This window comes from Pavona decussata, unplaced genomic scaffold, assembly GCF_977016875.1.
Source record: "Pavona decussata unplaced genomic scaffold, jaPavDecu1.1 SCAFFOLD_236, whole genome shotgun sequence".
Taxonomy (NCBI): Eukaryota; Metazoa; Cnidaria; class Anthozoa; order Scleractinia; family Agariciidae; genus Pavona; species Pavona decussata.
In genome coordinates this window covers 951,410-970,746 of record NW_028145641.1, presented here as the reverse complement: position 1 = coordinate 970,746, position 19,337 = coordinate 951,410, and the positions used below count along the sequence as shown (strand labels likewise).

The 19,337-nt window shown below is 38.0% G+C and overlaps 1 protein-coding gene and 1 non-coding gene across 7 annotated transcripts in view; one reads left to right on the top strand and one right to left on the bottom strand.

Annotated features, from left to right (window-relative positions):
• LOC146457920 (cell adhesion molecule DSCAM-like) overlaps positions 1-19,337 on the bottom strand; it is a 106,637-nt gene that overhangs the window by 33,364 nt on the left and 53,936 nt on the right. For 2 of the 6 annotated variants that reach the window (XM_085091414.1, XM_085091417.1), the window contains exons 1-8: positions 11,060-11,250; positions 7,683-8,051; positions 3,533-3,799; positions 3,310-3,434; positions 2,672-2,742; positions 1,711-1,847; positions 571-837; positions 348-472 (exon numbers count right to left, since the gene is read on the bottom strand). In XM_085091414.1, coding sequence (XP_084947540.1) covers positions 348-472; positions 571-837; positions 1,711-1,847; positions 2,672-2,742; positions 3,310-3,434; positions 3,533-3,799; positions 7,683-8,051; positions 11,060-11,138 — 1,440 coding nt within the window. In that variant the 5' untranslated portion in view covers positions 11,139-11,250. Of the gene's footprint in view, positions 1-347; positions 473-570; positions 838-1,710; positions 1,848-2,671; positions 2,743-3,309; positions 3,435-3,532; positions 3,800-7,682; positions 8,052-11,059; positions 11,251-19,337 lie in introns of those variants that run through there. The other 4 variants (XM_085091418.1, XM_085091415.1, XM_085091416.1 and 1 more) reach the window with 4 other exon arrangements.
• On the top strand, positions 2,946-3,018 carry Trnaa-ggc (transfer RNA alanine (anticodon GGC)). Its single transcript has one exon. It is a non-coding gene; the product is annotated as a tRNA-Ala (tRNA).

Here is a 19,337-nt window from a genome sequence, read left to right as displayed (position 1 = left end):
TGGTAGAGCACTGCACCGGCATCGCAGAGGTCATGGGTTCGAATCCCGTTCAAGCCTGAATTTTTTTTAGGCTTTCTTTTTGCAACTGCTTAAGTTGCGTACTTACTGCGAGGATCTTTCATGTATTTGATACTCCCTAATCTTTGATTATTACTAGTCTATAATGCTCAATATTATCAGTAGTAGCATTAGCGGTACGGCGGGGTGCTCTGCGCGTGAATGCCCCTTTTCAAGCCTTAAAGTGACATTTGTTCATAAATATGAATAATAGTGTACAGTGCATGTTTTCAAAAATACAAAATTAATAGTATTAATTGTTGTACAAAACATAATGGATTCTAACTTACTGCTGAAGTCACATTCGATGATAACTGTTGATACTCAACAGATGCTTTGTTGCGAAAAGCATCCTTAAATTCCATTCCCAAAATTGTAATTCCAACTGTGAATATGTCACACTGGTTACTTGGACCTGCCAGAAACAAGTGGTGCACAACTATTAAATAATACCTCCAAATTTACAACATTTAAATGACACTTTCTTTACATAAAATATATGTAAATACTTACATCTTACGTTTACAAGGGAAAGACTTGAGGCAATTCCATATCCATTACTAGCAGTACATCTGTATGATCCGACATTCTCTTTCTGTACATTAACAAGATACAGCCTGTAACCAGTGGCATTGACTAACTGATTAGCCTGTGTGGCACCTTCTCTTGTCCAGGTAATGTTTGGTCTAGGGTCACCGGAAGCATTACACATCAGTGTCAAATTCTGTCCTGGATCAACTCGGGAAGTACTTGCTGGTGGCACAGTTATTCTTGGAGGAGCTAAAAACAGTAAATGTTAAGAATAGAAAGAGATTATTCCGTAAATATAACAAATGTAAGAAGGAAAAGGGATTATTCAGTAAATATTACAAATGTAACAATGAAAGGAGATAATTCAGCAGAACGAAATAAACTCCAGGTATTTTAACTTTCACTAGTCATTTTAAAAATATTTTTCAAGCTTTTAGATGAAGTAATAAATGGACAAATAAATAAACAAAAATGGCAACGACAAGTAACTGAATACATGTAAAAGATACACTATTTTATTAATTACTGACCAGCAAAAGTTCACAGTAGTGCGCTATACTACAGTGGATAACATTTTGCTGAATTAATTATTTATTTTTAACCATTAATTTTTTATTTCCTCACAGTACAAATCTGAAAATTGACCTAACAGTGCTTTTGTTGTGCGTGCTCTGGATGTGTCTGTTTATCTCACTTGTAATTAGCTAATGTATGTTGAGTGTTTAAGGCACCTTCAAAGTCAGGGTGTCAGTTAAAGGGAACACTCACTCCGACAACAAACTTTGACGTTAAATTGTTGGAAATGTCTAAATGTCTAATTTTTTTTTGAAAAGTACAAATATCATTCAGAGTGCTTAAAATTAGATAAGGATATCGTATATTTTCGCTTTTAAATTTCCCGCACGCCGCCATTTTGGATTTTATAACGTCATACGGTTGCAAAGCTATTGTCAGTGAGCAGAAGTTCTTTTGTGTGAAACAATTGACAACCGTGTTACGTCACGAAATCAAACATGGCTGCGCCCGAGAAATTTAAAAGCGAAAATAGGCGATAATCAAATCCTGTTTTATGAACACTTATTTATTGTTGTTGTTGTTGTTGTTAGGATCAAGGTATCATACTTGGATCCAGAACAAGATTCCTGTCAACAGAGAACATTCCAAGTGTTCCATCATTCATGTCATCCCGTAGAGGCCGTAATGGATCATTGACACCTTTTTGGAACTGCAGCTGAGCAACAGCTATGACACTACCATTTCTAAATGATAAGACACGCAGAATATAATTACATTTATTTTGAATCTATAGGCGTTCTATAACGAATGCTGTTCTCTTATTGGTTACCATTCTCAATATCTATTCCCTTTTAGTATAAATCTACTAGTGTTCTATCACGAATGCCGTTCTCTGATTGGCTACGCTACTCGCTATCTATTCTGTGATAGATAGTGAGTAGCGGTTTTCGACAAAATGGCGGCCGCTTTGTCGCGTTTTCGAAGTGTCTGCGATGAGGATATAGATATTTTACTTGTTTAGTTTTGAACTAGTAGATTTATACTAAAACAATTAGATTATTCACCCTCATCAACTATCACGCGATAGATCAGAGATCTCGAGCTCATCATCTAATTGTTAAGTAGAATAGATAGTGAGTAGAGTGCGTAGCGCGTTGCGCGTGACCTATTTATACAATTATTCAACAAAAACGTGAATCTGTCTCGTTGTTAAGTTTTGAAGGATTGATATATTAATACTAAAACAATAAGATTATTCGCTGTCAATTTTTATGCGTGATCTAGCTGATAAGGGCGAAGCATGCGATAGAAATTTCGACTTATAATCGAATTTTTACCTAATTAGAAATGTTTTGTTTTCCATTGCCAAATAAAGCAGTCCCCTATTGGATGAATTTGTCCCCGAGCGCCACTTAGGCACAGATAGACTTACGATGAATATTGAAACTCAAAATTAAAGCCATTGCAAATTGCAAAACATTCCTTTCTATTTGGTTTCCGCAACTTTTCAAGTTTTGTGGCAAAAATAACTGATCACATAACTACACTGTTTCATTTATGTAGTTACCTGAATTCTTCAATAGCCACTTCGTAAAGCTGTTTTGCAGCATTCTCGGGCCTGCTGTATGGGCCTGTGATCTAATGGCCACAAATTCATTTTCAGTAACGCATTCACTATATACAACATGTGACAAGTGAAAAAGTTCACATGTGGTCATCATATCAGCAGCTTGGCAAATGAGAAAGAGCCTGGGATCAAGATCATCGAACATACTCCCCAATTTCATTTATTCATCCTTCACGGGTATATTATGAACTCACAATATGACCAGCTCCCAGTTGGCTTGATAGCTCAGTTGGTAGAGCACTGCACTGGCATTGCAGAGGTCATAGGTTCGAATCCCGTTCAAGCCTGAATTTTTTTCAGGCTTTCTTTTCGCAACTGCTTAAGTTGCGTACTTACTGCGAGGATCTTTTTTCTATTAGATACTCCCTAATCTTTGATTATTACTAGTTTATAATACTCATTATTATCATTAGTAATATCAGCGGCACGGCGGGGTGCTCTACGCGTGAATGTCCTCTTTTAAGGCTTTAAGTGACACTTGTACATAAATATGAAAAAAACGTGTACAGTACATGTTTTCAAACATACAAAATTAATGGTATCAATTGATGTACAAAACATAATGGATTCTAACTTACTGCTGAAGTCACATTCGATGCTAACTGTTGATACTCAAGAGATGCTTTGTTGCGAAAAGCATCCTTAAATTCCATTCCCAAAATTGTAATTCCAACTGTGAATAAGTCACACTGGTTACTTGGACCTGTCAGAAACAAATGGTGCACAACTATTAAATGAAAACTCCAAATTCACAGCATTTTAAAGACACAAATACAACATTTAAATGAGACAAATACTTACATCTTACGTTAACAAGGGCAAGACTTGAGACAGTTCCATATCCATTACTAGCAGTACATCTGTATGATCCGACATGCCCTTTTTGTACATTAACAAGATACAGCCTGTAACCAGTGGCATTGACTAACTGATTAGCCTGTGTGGCACCTTCTCTTGTCCAGGTTATGTTTGGTCTGGGGTCACCGGAAGCATTACACATCAGTGTCAAATTCTGTCCTGCATCAACCCGGGAAGTCCTTGCTGGTGGCACAGTTATTCTTGGAGGAACTAAAAACAGTAAATATTAACAATAGGAAGAGATTATTCCGTAAATATAACAAATAAAACAATAAAAACAGATTATTCATAGCAGAAGTTCTTTTGTGTGAAACAATTGATCAACCGTGTTACGTCATGAAATCCAACATGGCTGCGCCCGGGAAATTTAAAAGCGAAAATAGGCGATAATCAAACCCTGTTTTATGACCACTAATTTATTGTTGTTGTTGTTGTTGTTGTTGTTCTTGTTGTTCTTGTTGTTGTTTTTTTTTTTTTTTGTTCCTGCTGTTTAAATCAACGGCTACTGTGAGCCAACTCGTGAATACAGATTGTATTGACTAGTGGTAACTGTAAAGCAATACTCGCATTAAACTATGCTACAAGGATTCGTGGACGCCATTCGGGAATGAAATGTGACCTGAAAGGTATAAAAAATTGTTCGCATCGTCTTTTGTTGGCCCAGGAATCGAAATCTAAATCGCACTTAACGAGGAAGCCATAAAAGCTTAATAAGTAACCTCATTTATTCCGCATTTATACCGAATTCTACCCTTCTTTTACAGTCCTTTAGTATTTTATGACCATGGTCCCTCACGTTTGGCGCATTTTGTAAGTTTTGTATTTTGAAGTTTAAATTTTGAAAATTGTTTGGAGCTTTCTGGAGTTGTTGGATTTCAAAGGCGAAAAAGGAGGAAAAAAAAAAAAAAAGAAAAAATTCACCGTCGGTCCCAAGGTAGGCTAGAACCCGAGTTAAAACAAGATATCGATTCTGTGCGAGAGTATGCTGTAAGGAATGAACGGGCTCGTGCAAAAAAAAAATATATGCGGGTTCTCGGTCTAGAAGAGAACAGAGGAGAGAAAATTTGGAGGAGAATTGCAGAGGAAAATCGGGAAGAAGAGTTTCAATATGACGAGAATTAAGTCTTTCATAGAATTTATAAGAGTGAGAAGAAGGGACGGAAATCAAGGGTGAAAGTGCGACAGTAAACCGAGACCTGTCATTGTAAATGAAAATCTAGTTGTAATGGAGTGACCAATGGGTTAAGTCAGTCTTCTTGACCACATGTCGTTGCAAGTTCTTATGGATTGCCCCGTTTTTCTTTCTTTTTCTTTTTTTTTTTTTTTTCTTTGGTCTCTGTTGAGGATGTGATGTCCACATCATGAGCATCCAGGTTTTTGGTAATCTAGTTGAATTATGTTAAAGGAACTTGTGCCAGTGCAGTGTGTGATTCCGAAAGATCATTGCAGTTGTCCTCCAGTACTGGTTACAGTAAGCGATGTAATGTTACAAGCAAGACCGCGGTTTCAAATCTTCCGATTCCCTTTCGTTAAAGATGTGTTTTAGGGAAAAGTAGAGGGTCATACTCAATTCATACTCAAATCTTGACGAGTTTGTGTTTTAAAGCCACTTCTGATGTTAAGATCGCCGGAAAATGACGCATTCATGATGTAGAAACATCAGCACGATCAAGGAAGTTTGTATTCTTTCTTTTCCAACAATTCATTGAATGTTATGCTGAAAATACCACAGGGGCACCCAATGACCAAATCTTCCTAAATATGTCAGAAGTGCCTAAAATGGATTTCTGTATGCTTTATAAGCCTGTTTGGTTAATTTGGAGCTACCCTAAAAGATATTTATCTCGGCTCGTATATCTTAGGGGAACTTTGGTCGTGTCTAAAGTTTGAGGGGGCTTTTTTGTCTCATCCGAAAGTTTTAGCTATTCTGATGGGTCTTGCCGAAAGTTCGAGGACACGTGGTAGCCATTGTTTCATTAGAAAATTTTAGGGGACCTTTTTCGTTTTACCAGTGACTACAAAAATTAATCGAAAATCTTAGGGACTATAAATGCTCCGTCTGAATATTATAGGCATATACCCATTCATCCAAAAACGTTAGGGGATAAAATTATACGCTCTGTAAGACCTAAATAATTTAAATTCCTGGTGATACCTCAATTCCTCACTGAAAATTATAGCAGCTTTTAGAATAGTTACGACGGACGAAAATTTTAGCGGACAAAAACATTATCCTAAAATTATGTAAGTTATAAAACGAGAGCACATCATTTTCGAGAATTTTAGGGAAATTTGATGGTTTTCAGAAAAACCTCGAATAGTCTAGGGGATCGCTAGGCGAAAAATTTCGAAATTTTTAGGGGACCCTCCATTCCATTACAACTTCACGCCGATTTAAGTGTGTACCCCAAATTTTGGGGTCGTTAAGTATTCATATATTCAAGCTATTGTTCTCTCTTTTGTCGAACAATTTCCGACAAGAGAGCATGTTTCCGAAGATCGCAAAGCCTTTGAAGTAGGTGAGATATTTTATCTTTTGTTTTAGAGTTTTCTGCTGGCCTGTGGAAGCTCCCTGGGGAGGCTAGAGAAATGAGTCACCATGACCACATCCACTCGCAACGCACCGCTCCAGTATCGAGAGTTTTAAAAACAACTCCCCGTCCTGCAAACTAACGAATAACCAATTAACAAATTTCGTTCGCTAAACGGATACATGGATTTGCCGATTTGTTTATCTGTCATCTTTAATGACAGCGATCTATAACAGATTCTCGATTTTCAGCTCAAAGTTAGAGAATCGCTGAATATAAAATGTAAATAAGGTCAACTGAAAAGAGCGCGTGCCTACATAGGCCAAGGAGCCAGTGTTATTGTTTGTCAATGTGTCATTAAGTATAATCAGAATGCGACTTCCACGCCGAGTTTCCCTTTTTTTCTTCCTTTTTTGGTCTGATATTTTGGAATCTCTTCGCTAGAAGCAAGTATTTTAGAAACATAAACTTAATTACGATCCACTACGTCTTCACTCGTAACAAACAAAGCGCACAACATCAAATACCAGTTTGCTTACAGTGAATTACAATTGGACCTCTTTTGACTCTTTCATAGCGAACAGATTTCGGCGAACAGATTTTTTACGGAAATATTCCGTTGGGTGCCCCTGGTACCACACAACTAAAGTTGCTGAACCAAAAGGGCGCCCACGTAACTTCGCTAGTGATTAATTGCGTGACATCACGTCACATCCAAATAATACATGTAGAATCAACTACCTTGTGAGGCTACGGTTGAAAGATCAGAGTACAACTGAATCAATTCGACGTTAGAAGTTTGAAACGAACGATACGGTGCTTTACCTTTGAAAACACGAAACGCGCCAGTTATGTTCACTGTAACGACTGGATACCTGGCTGGAAGGTTTCCCGGGATGTTCTTCGAAACTTGCCGTCGAAAATAATTTAAAACAACTTTGGTTAAGCTTTGGTTAATACTTCCCTTTTTGATGAAGCGACAGTGACAATACAAGCTTTATTATATTTTATCGGCCAGTTTTATCATCAAGAATCACGCTTTGCTGCACATTCCTTCCGTGCTGGAATACGACGCAAGGTTACTTAGAAAGTCTTGGAGGGACATTCTACAGCAAATAGAGGGTGCAAGTGTTGGCTAGTTTGTAAGTGCTGTTAAGTCACGTTTTCTGACTCAAATAAAAACACAGGTTGCAAAGATTTGAAGATATATTTCGGTTCATTAGTTCTGCTCAAACGTGAAATAGCCTCTGAAGCTAAGTTCGGTATTTTCTAAAACGTTAACAGCCAGAACGACCAATAAACATTGCGTGGCCCTGGGGTAAAAAACATATGTCTCGCATTTGTTTATTTTGTGCCCTGCTTTTTTTCTAACCCCGCATTTTATATATTAAATTATTAATATACCCGCTATCACAATCACACAGTCACTTACAAGCTAGGCCGGAAGAGTCTGGAATTTTCTCGGTTATTTTTTGACACTCCTCCACAAACTGCGTCTGGACTCTGCCAATGACCGGTATCATGAGGTATTTAAATTCGAAATAAGGTTCATTTTCACTCACCAAACACTTTGACATCTACAGTGGATGTAGCAAAATCTAGGGTACCACTTCTAGAAAATCTGACGATAAGGATGTATCTGTATTCCTTAATGTTGTTCACGTTGAATATTATTAGCTGTGAAGGAAGCTCCGCTCTGTAGTGTTTATCGAAATCAGTGTTCTCTGGGTAATGGAACGCAGTGGTTCTAAACCTTGATGCAATGTCAACTCTGTTTCCTCCGTCAAGGTCCTCTCTTTTAATTTCGACAGTCCCAAGGTCTTCACCAGAATCAAATGCAAAATACCAAACGAGTCTCACATTTTTGTTGTTTACCCCATCTTCTATCACGTTGGTTGGTTTATCGGGCTGTAGGGTCCAACTAAAAGCCTCTGAAATTGAAAATGATCAGAATACCAACATCAGCTAGGTGACTGTTCGGTCGCTAGGTAACCATGGCGCATGCTCAACACAGTCCGTTTCGACCCAGGGCAGAGGTCTCTTTTCCACGCACCCGCCAGTTCAGCGAATACAACGGTAAAGAGGTCTCTGCTAGCAGGGAAAGGATCAATGCAACATCTTTGCGATCCTCATTTCGACTCAATCCTACGACATTTATTGCCATAAAAGCATTGAGCATTTAAGAGTGGTGGAATTAAGAGCTATAATCGAAGATTTACTTAAGAACGGTACTCTTTTTATCGCACCTTACGTTAATGGCGTCCCTAATCATGGCCTTGATATTATTTCAAGTTCCCATCTTCAAAAGAAAGTGATTATCAAATTATGGCACACTTAGACTGTATGCATCTCGGGGCGGATGCTGAAATGGAAAGCGTCGAGCTCTAATCAATCATTGGTCCTAGAGTATTGTTAATATTATGGTATATTATTGGTGTGCTGTTTTCAATCGTGTGAGGCGTTCGTGGTGGCCCAACTGCCTCAAATCAACATCTGTTTAAGCTGGTGACGCGGTACAGAATTTTCCGCTTTCTGAAGCAGGCTGTGAATAATCACTTCCCACCATTGGCACAACATCAATATATTGTCTGCTTTGTGTCTATGAAATATTGAATTCCGCGAGAAGATTTTTAATTTGTAACTGGCAGTTTAGCCTAGAAAAGATGCATTTTGTTCTGCCAACACTAACAATGTGTTGTATTTTCCTCACATTGTTGTTGACTCCGCTTACAGGAAAGCTTAACTTAAACTTTGTTCACTTGCGTTATCACTACAACAAACTTGCCACACTGTTCTAAGCTGAATAAGACGGGAATTCTAGTTTATCCTTAGGCTGCATCTCTAGCAGCATCGCCACCCAGTCTGAAAATAATGGGTTAGCCACAAAATCGGGGGGGGGGGGGGGGGGGGGGGCAAGGTGAGACGAAATTAACGTCGTCGCGCGAGTTAGCCAAAAATACATTTTTTATCATATATCGAGTACAAACTCCGCGATTTTTCAAACGAATGAAACCACAGCTGTGGAAATATGATGTAAGCCGTCGAGGCCGTAGGCCGAGTGGGCTAAAGTCAGGCGATATTCCGCAAGATTGAGCAGGATAATTGTTTCATTATTCAACACATCATACGATGACAAAGCACATGGATTTATAGCAGAAAAGCTGGAGGCGATCTTTATTTGTCAAAAAAAGAGAGAAACTTGTAACATTTTCCCGTGCGTGGTCCGGATTGAATGAAAGAGGCAGCTTTGTTCAAGTTTGAAATCGAGAGCGTTTATTTTGCATCAAATTAAACATTGAGTACTCGTCCAGTGCGCCAATCACTCTGGCAAGATATTTCCACAAATTTCTAGCCTCAAAAGCTAAAACCAAACAGTATTTTGAAGCTGCGAATGATTTGTTGTGTCAGTCAGGCCGAGCTGAACAGACTGGAAAAGCTTTTCAACGATTTCTCGGATGACGGTTTCTTTTTTTACTACGCAAGCAATTTCACGATCTTTCATCAGTGTTTTGACAAACGGTGATACTCTGGATCTGTTAAGATACTAAATGTTTTTTTTTTTTTTTAAGGCGGCTCTAATGCTACTGAGAGTAATTGCTTTGTACTCCGTCTATTTTTTTGTCTGCTAGGAAGCTAAAATTTATCGAGGCACTACAGTGCGAACTCGGACTATCTCAGGTGGTTTTCTCCGTCTCTTCAAAACGAGTCGAGATCTCTGTTTAAAGGGACACAGTCACCTGGTGCACATGCGTCTGAACTCCAAACCAAGCAGCCATATATGACGCGAAGTTCGAATCGTTTACGAAGATTCCCTCTGCACGAACCTTTCGCCAGGTTGAGAAAATGCGATTTTCCAAATATGTATAATGGAGGTTTGTTTTCCAATGTTTTTGATTGATTTCTCTCGTTATATTGGTCAACGCAGGCGACTTCTTCCGCACGGCGCCTTCACGTTTCCCACCTCTCCTTTTCATGTTCCGTTGGAGACGCGATCCATACTGTTTTTAACCATATATGATAAAATAATACCATAGGATGAGCAAAAGCATACTCAAAAACAGGTTTCCAGTAAAATATTGAAAATCCAATAAAACACTGGGAAGATTAAAGCGGATTTCTAGATGCATTCGACGCGTACTTTATATTGCGGGTTGAGGTGGACGTTTTTCAAAATTGACAAAACTAGTGTCCAGGTCAGCGCGGTCACAAAGGTGACTGTGTCCCTTTAATGGTTGCAAGAACCAATCTAAGAAAATACATGTACTATTTGCAATTTCTGAGCCTTTGCTAGAATACGGGTCAATGCAAAAGTGTTGCGAAACAAACGTTTTTGCTGAACTGTAATTTGCAAGTTCATAAATAGAAAGGTAAGCACTGAAAGTTTTTGCACTAACCATTACAATTCTTAACAGCAAACTTGGTTGCATTCTTTGTGTTCAGTATAAAAAAGCGTTATTAATAGTTTAATTTTCTTGTGAGGTCGTTACTTTTTGAAAGCGCTATGCCATTTTTCTCCCCGACGCACGAAACTACGTATATCGCAGGATATTTGTTATGTGCGGGCGACGTATATCGAGTTCGCCATGACCATGTTTGGGCAATGTCACAATGTGTTAAATAAAACGCCATACTCCCCTCTCCCACTATGTTATTTACGTTGCAATAACTGCAACGAGAATTGAATGTCCAATGTTCTTTTGCGTCTTATATAAAATCACGCAGATATAAAAGCGACGATTTCGTTACAAAATCGACAATTTGATGAAAAAAGCGCGACGAAATCGACCTTCGCATGTACTCATAGAGAGGCTCGCTATTCGTACAACTTGTGTGGTAACAGCACAAGGAAATTGTAAGAAAAGTTGCAATAAAAATCGCCTGGTGTAAAAGCGCCCACATTTATATTCAGAAGTCTATAATGATAATCTATATAGTTTACCTGTCTGTGAAATAAACAATAAGACGAGGAGAATGCAACACTCTTTCGGTGCTCTCGCTGCGGAGTTTATAAAATGCATCACGTTGATGATTGTAGGCAGCCGGTTGCAAGACCTGATCTCTTTCAAAGAAATAAAACGATGTAAACCACAATGGCTTGTGAAGTTTGTTGCAAGACGCGGAACTGACTGGTACACTAATGCATAATTTAAGAGGTCAAGTCTGACTCCTTCTGCGTCATTATATGCCAACTCCGCATTCCCCGAAATTGAATTCATGTAAATTACATAAAAAAAATGTCTTTGAAAGCAAGCTTTGTGACTATAGAAAAAATTTTGAACATTTCTTAAAGTAAAGACTTTGAAACAAATTGTTTTTTTTATTTAATTTACATTTTTTTATTAACGATTACTTTTCAGAACGTGTGTGATTCGGGAGCATGATTGCTACAGAACAACGGCTTATGAAGGGTGTCGCAAGAAGCGGATCTGATATGAAAGCAGAGTTCTAAAGGTCGAGTTTACTCCTTACCACGCGAGTGGTTTAAAAAAATACCAATTCCGCAGAAAACTACATTCATATTAGTCATAATGTCTTTAAGCACGTTTAGTGTCGATAGGAAACGTTAAGTAATTCTATATCAAGCAAGAGAAAGCGTGTTTCATGATCAGATATCCAAACACTGAGAAGTAGGTTGAAAAAACGAGGCGCAGCCGAGTTTTTTTAAACGATTTCGAGGTGTTTGGATGTCTGATGAAACACACTTTCGAGTGTTTGATATGGCTTCTCAAATGATCAATTATTCTTGGTGAAATTCAAGGCTAAAGTTGGCAAAATTTTATGGTAATTAGGATCACATATCCAAACCACGGTCACGGCAGTGATTTTCTTTGTTTTTTTTTTTGTTTTGTTTTGTTTTTTTTTTTTTTTTTGTTTTTTTTTTTGTTTTTTTTTGATGAATTAGGTTTTGAGAAGAACATTTCTAAAATGACTTCCTTGAAGCAAATTGCATACTTTATACAACGTAAATTTTTCGGGTTAACGATTGTTTTCAGAGCATTCGTGATGTGGAAACATAATTTCGCGGCCGGACGAATTCAAATACCACAAGTTAAGTTTATTGTCCCCCTCTTGAGTTCTGTCACGTAGCATCCTAAACGCTTGTTTAGCCAACCGCCGCACGAATGATGCCGCTATATTGTCAAACAAATTAAGCTCCTGCCATTTACGTCAATTGTTATCATTTCCGCGTTTCGTTCTGTTTGTTAGGATAGTTTATGAAACTACGTGACACAAATAGTTTTTAAATCTTTTCTAACATTTTAAAAAAAATATTTATTGAAAAGTTCATTTTGGCGCTGATAAACGGCTGAGACGGAAAAAAATAGATGTATTCCTTCGCGTTTTGTGTCTTGGATGTAGCCGCGCAATGTTATCTGTTCAACTAAAACTGGCGTACTGTAAGTTCAGAGTACCACTGGAAGAGGTAATTTCTTAAGCATATAATATCGCCAGAATAATTCTGTTTCCTTAGCAACATCCCTTTTTGGTGAGTTTTAGACCCTTGTCTGGCCACATTGCGAGAACGTCTAAAACAACATTACGTTCATAAGCGAGCTAACGCCTTGTATCCCATGTATGTGTAGTTAATTCACGCATATGGTGCTACTAAATTCTGTTTGCAAAGTTTATGCAATTGCTTAATGATCGGCCCCTTAATCAAAATGTTTATTTTGATTATGCAACCTGGGGTGAGCGTTTGAGAGGGATTTTAGACGAAAAAACGTTTGGAAAGTATTGGATTTGCCTATTCGTAAATGCCAGGCGACGAATCAGAAATAGCAATTTGCGCACTCCACCGGATTTTCCATAACCCCTCCATGCACTTTTTTGATACGACGAAGAAACGTCTTGTTCAGAAGGTCATCGGAAAGCGGACGAAAGACAATAAGGTTTTAAAACTGAAAAAAAAAAAAGCTTTGTAATGATGGGAATCAAGAAAAACTCAGTTATACGAAGGTGATGAAATATTTGAAACACGAGTAGCAGTGTTTTAACGGGATTTAAAACCACGAGGCGCAGCCGAGTTTTAGACCCGATAAAACACTTGCTACGAGTTTTTTGAACGGCTTCAAAAACTTTCCTGGAAAAGCGTTTGTCAAGAGAGTTTATAACAATGATGCTTTTGTAAATGTTGGAAATGAGCATACCAGAAAAAAACCCCGGGGGGGATACTCTCTTATATGGGCTATATAGGTATGTGCGGCGCCAAAGGGTATGGTTTTTCAGCCGCCTTGGTCATAAATAGGGTATCGGTTTAAGCCATTTTGCCGCCATTTTGGTAATAAAAAGGGTATCGTTTTCTTCACTCTATGTTTTGAATTCGTGTTTTTGTTGTTTTTGTTGTTGTTGTTTTTGAAGCTACTTCTTCATCGTGATGTTTACGACAACTGTGTACGTTCCGCAACAGCTTGTCACGCGCTCCGGTCACGCACTGGGCTCCAGGGGTTTTTGAATTGAAGTTGACCAGACACTATCAGGTCATAAATAGGGTATCAAATTTTTGGTCAGGTCTAGGGTACGGAAAATCGCAGATTTTGGTCATAAATAGGGTAAGGGTTTTGGGAAGCGGGCCGCATACCCCTATCCATTTTTTTTGGGAGTACCCCCCGGGGGGGGGGGGGGACATTAAACACCGCATACGAAGGAGGTTTTATCGGGTTTTAAAACCACTGCACGTGATGTTCCATTGACCATTTAATAGATCAATGGTCTTATGAATTATGAATTAATGATTTTTAAGAAACGTTCAGTTTTTATACCCGAGAAGGAGGTGGAGCTTCAAGAAGTTTTTGCAGGGCCGTTAGAACCGACCTGTTTCCGAACAGATCACAAAATAACTTTCCCTTGCTCGATAGAATTTATTTGTCTTTTGCATTTATCGCTGTTCATTATGAAGCTTATGAACACTAACACTAACATTAACTTTTAACTTTTAACTCTAACTTTCAACCAGAGAACGCTTTAAATTATTATATCTTACCCTGGTTATTCGTCCATTTGTAAACTAACGATATTGTCCGCCATTTTTTTACACAAGCGAATATGATGTTGGTCTCTAACGTTTGCTAGTTGCAGACCAAACCTACAAAGCACAGACTCGGTGTAGTTATGAAAACAGCAGATTGGCCAGGATTGGATACTACATAAAAGGGAATCCGCCTTTGTGAACGTTAACATCGAGTGGACGCTGCAGTAAGAGAGTAGTCTATCAAACGCTTTGTGGATACGAGGTACTTTAGATAATGTCTTCTCTCTTTATTTTCAGTTGAAAAGCCATCTTTACATCATTGAGTTTCCAGGGTAATATACAATGCCGAGGCACAATACATTGCATGAAAAGTCACCTCAGTTTCCTTACTCTAAAACTACAAATAATGTAAAAGTATACGTTTGGTTGGCTGAAAATCTAAGTTTCTATTCATGCTCGCAGCTCAATTCTGTTGTTTGACGAATAAACAGAATAAATATATGCGTTGTTGACCAAGCTTGTTTGGTCAAGGTGGTTGGATATTGGCCAAGTTCTTTATTTGCGCTCTTATGGATCGAGACGAAGTCGAGGTCCATAAAAACGCAAAAAAAAAAAAAAAAAAAAAAAGAACGAGGCCAATATCCAGCCATCTTGACCGAACAAGCTTGGTCAATAAAGGATTTATTATATGGCTTTACCTTCAAGTTAAAACTACAACAACAAAACAGGACATGAAACTGCTCTGCTCGGAAAGAAATTCTTCATAGCCGGCCGGTGCAAGATTTATTTTCAGTGCATTTTTGGATTAGAATGTAATCGTGGAAAACAAGGAATCCTAAATTATCTTAGGGCTCTAACTTTATAATGGCTGAAAGGGAGTCTACAATTATTGAGAACGAAAAATTTAAATTTTCGCAAGAGCGGGAAGATTTGAATAGAATCCGGCAAACTCGCCATTTTCAGCCGATCGCGCGTTGGCGTAAATAATAAACATTTTTACACAGTTTTCGGCTTCCAATCATTAATTCTGGAATGAAACAATAAATTTTGAGATTATATGCGAACATACGTCGAAAAAAAGGGTGGGTAAATAAAAAAACTGGGCGATGCAACTCACATTCATTGTAGCTGAAATTAAGTGATTTTCACCACACCAGGACGATTTCATTCTCTTTCCTTTCCTTTAAGTAAATGTTGAGAGTTTACAGAACTTTTTAGTGAGCGTTTCCTTCCAAAACAACGAGAAAATGGAAGAAAAGGCTGCATTGTTGTTGGGATTAAACTTTCGATGCCAAGCAGACGGGCAACGGGTAATCCTGAGCGGGCGAGATAGCTCCATCTTGCCCGCTCGGCTAGCCAATCACAGCGCAGGATTTGACTCATCTTGCCCGCTCGCGGAGCCAGCCATATAATAATGTGGAGTATTTGTAATATACCTTAACTTTTGAGACTTAAATGGAAACTGTAACAGTAATGTTAATCATTAACAGTCTGATGTATTGCATCTATGTAAACTGAGTAAGTAACTCCCTATTTGCTGCTGTCAAAAATGACCGGATCTGGCACCTACTAACACAGCAAGCATTAAAATTTTCATTGCTCAACTCAACTCAACACTCAACACTGTTTTCAGTCTATCACGCTTGCAGTTGTAAATTCTTACATTGTTTTAAAAGTGACTATTCGAGAAATCTATCGAAATTTCGGGAAATCATCGCAAAACTTTGCTTTCCGTCCTTCGCGCTCAAATTTGAAATAAATCCCGCTAAAGAAATTACCCAGTTTCCATGCTAATTTAAGAAGCGATTCTTCAAGGTGACCTACATGAAGACGTTTTCAAAATAAGCTCTAAGAGGACGACTATGGCGTCTTCGGCAAAGAGATCGAACACTGTCACTAGATGACAACTTTGAAACGACCCACGACCCCTACGACCCACTGCAGTAAACGTCCTTGAAGCATACCATTTCTACTACTGCTTAGTTTGTAAATAGATATGAATAACAAGTTTTAATTTTTGTTTTCAACTATAATCTGGTTTGAAATGAAGATAGAATAACGAAATATCCTTTTAGGAAACCGCGAAAGCTTGCTGCGTTAAATGTAACGTCTCCGTTTGGTCAGGGCACAATAACGTGTCATTCAAACCAGAGTGTTCTCGCTCCTACGTTTCATTCTGTTGAAGGTGACAGTGTTTAGATGATGGATGATTGGTGTAGCAATCGTCTGCAACAAATCTCGGAACCAGCTGCCATCAACATTTCAACGTGAAGTCTTTGGGTTAACGTTAGTCAAAACTACAGCATCTGGTTGGTGTTGTCTACTGCACTATGCCTTCCTTATAGAATCACCAGTGTCAATATATTGTAGCGTCCGTCCAAGAGCTAAATCCACAAGACCCTCCTAATTAGAGATGTATGCTAAGCATTGACTCCGAACAATGGGCTCTTTTCATTCCAACAATAGGCTCTTGTTAAAGTGCCACTACGACGAAAATTTTTACGTCCATTTTCGCCCTTTTCGTGTTCCAATCCATTTAATGAGTTCGTAATTGCAAAAATAGCTATTAATTAGCTTTATACAAGCTTACTGATCCTGGGAATACGTGGCCGAAAACCGTCGAAAACCCGTCCGCCATTACTCCGACGGCAAAGTGACGCCCGTGGGGATTATAAAAAGCGGTTGCTTGTATGAGATCTTTGTTTGACGTCATACGCGCATCGAACATCGTGCGTACTCAGTAAACCTCAGTAATCGTAAGTCCTAAAGTAAGTGAATAGGCAAGATTATTTGTAAGATTCGCCATCCAGTTTGGTGAGAAGCGATCTAAAGGACAATTTTACCGAATATCTTGGATTATAATTTCCCTGGCGGTGGATTTGGAGTCGTATCACTGCAAAGAATACGCTTCGAAGACACGCGAACAGCTCATTCAAGCCTGGGATTTACATGTAAAGCCGAAGAAGAAACGAATTCACTCCGGCATTTACTCAGCAACTGTTTTGGAGGTAGACATATAGTTATTTAATATTCTGGATATGTTTTCTATTTGGGATTAGTAAACAGAACCTAATCACTATTCGCAGCAGCACTTGAGCAACAAATTATTGAATAGGATGGATAACTCCAGACCAATACATGTTGATGTTATGTTGGTGGCGTGTATGGTGTTCGCAAGTATCAATAAAAGCTGCATAATGAGTCAAGAAAAAAAGAACTATTAACCTCGTTTTTTTATAGTTCAATAAAGCTTTGACAAAACTAAAATGATGTATAATTAACTTCAGTTGAAAAGTGGGTAGCTATAGCTGTAACCTACAGAATATTTACAATATTACAATACAACAGGGCTGTAATCTACCAGGTATTACCTGGTTAGATCCCTTCCTCATTCTACAACAACTTTCAAGCAGTAAATGAAGTAATCATGAGGGGCCTAATATTTTAAAGCCACAGTCCAAGTAACATTCAACAATAAATTGTGTAAAGCCCTCAAAAACAGCTGGAAAACTAAAGATTAATAAGAAAGTTTAGGAGGACAGCTAAGGAGGAAACCTTAGTAGGCTTGCATCATATCTCACCTATTTTTGTTCTTTCAATAATGTTTGTTCCTTGGTCAATGAGGATGTGTGAATCTGAGTGAAACAAGCAAACCAGCCTCTTGATCTCATCTAAAACTGACACTATAATTGTAATCATTTTACATGTTGAGTGTGAAGAGCCAGCATAACACTGTGCTGTAACAGTATTGTGTATTTTCTCACAAAATCACACAATATTCACAGACATAAAATTGAAATATTTAAGTTATGAAAGAATGACCATCCTTTCCACAGATATACCTTAATTATTCTTGGAGATTCAACCAGAAATGAGATTTAATGTCTTTTTTCTTTGGTGTTTTCAATTAAGAGCCAAAATACTTTAACCTAAATTTTCACACAAACCACAGCTTATTTTTTTTGTTTTTGTTCAGCGACATGAACTTCATTTTAATTTTTTTTCCATCTTGTAATTTTTATCTTACATGACCCCACAAACATTTTCATGCTTTATACTTATACTATGTGTTTGTTGTTTTTCTATTCTCTTTAGCTTTTTCCTTGTGTCAAATAGCCCTGGCTTTCTTATGTTGGATGTTGATATCTGTGGGTTTTTACTTTGGCCTTCAGAAAATAACCAGAACCAAGAACAGGGCCAGCTTTAAATATCAAAGCCATTTTTTATGCCAATAATACCACATATTTTACTTTTTTTCATTTTATTATTATTTATTATTATTATTATTATTATTTTTTTTTTTTTTTGGGGGGGGGGGGGGGGGGGCTTTTTGTTTTGTTTTTGTTGTTGCTGTTATGACATAACACTCAAATCTCCCTCACAATGAACAAGCCAACAAAATAATTGGCCATCAGTAAACAATTTCCATAATCCCTTCACTGTTTATATTAATGTGCTTGACCTATATCCAGGAGATTTTTTTGAAGACTCTCCTATCAGCTATGTTGGCAGTTTCTAATTCTAGGATCAAATTTAAAGGTACGCCTTTTGCTGTGGCCCTCTCTGATAACCATATTCAACAATGAGAATACTCAGAGCACAAGAATGCATGCCATGATCCCACTGGCCAAAAACCTTCCCTGTATAAAGATAAGTTTACCCTTGAAGTCAGAGGCCAGTCTTGCTGTCTACTCTCACCATGTCTGCAGCATTGTGGTTCTTGATGACATGGGTATGACAGCAACTTTTAAAAAAAACCACACACACGCACAGTCTGCATGCATTACCAGTACCTACTTGTCATATTGATATGATATCAATGCTAAATATTGCAAAAATTTGCTGGTAGTTCTCCTCCTCTCCCTTCCATTTATAAATTTGCACATTATGTTCAAATTGAACATTATGTAAACCTTAGTGTAAGATCCTGGCTCATTCTTCTGGACAAGGTATCTTCTGTAACTGTGAAAATGCCTTCATGCTTCCCTAAACCAACCCTAATAATACAGATCCCAATATTTTAAGGTTCAGGAAGTGTCGTTGACAGATCTAAACTAATAGCTAAGTGAGATTTACTATGGCATTATTTACCATGGGTAGTCCTTTTTGCCATGGTGTGCTTAATTAGGTGACCTTGTTGACGCCTTTGCACTGTCTCTGGTATATACCAAAAGTGCAATACTTTTGTTAGAAATTTATTATGTTGTACAAAAAATGCTATAAAATTGGCTGTTCATATAACAGACTT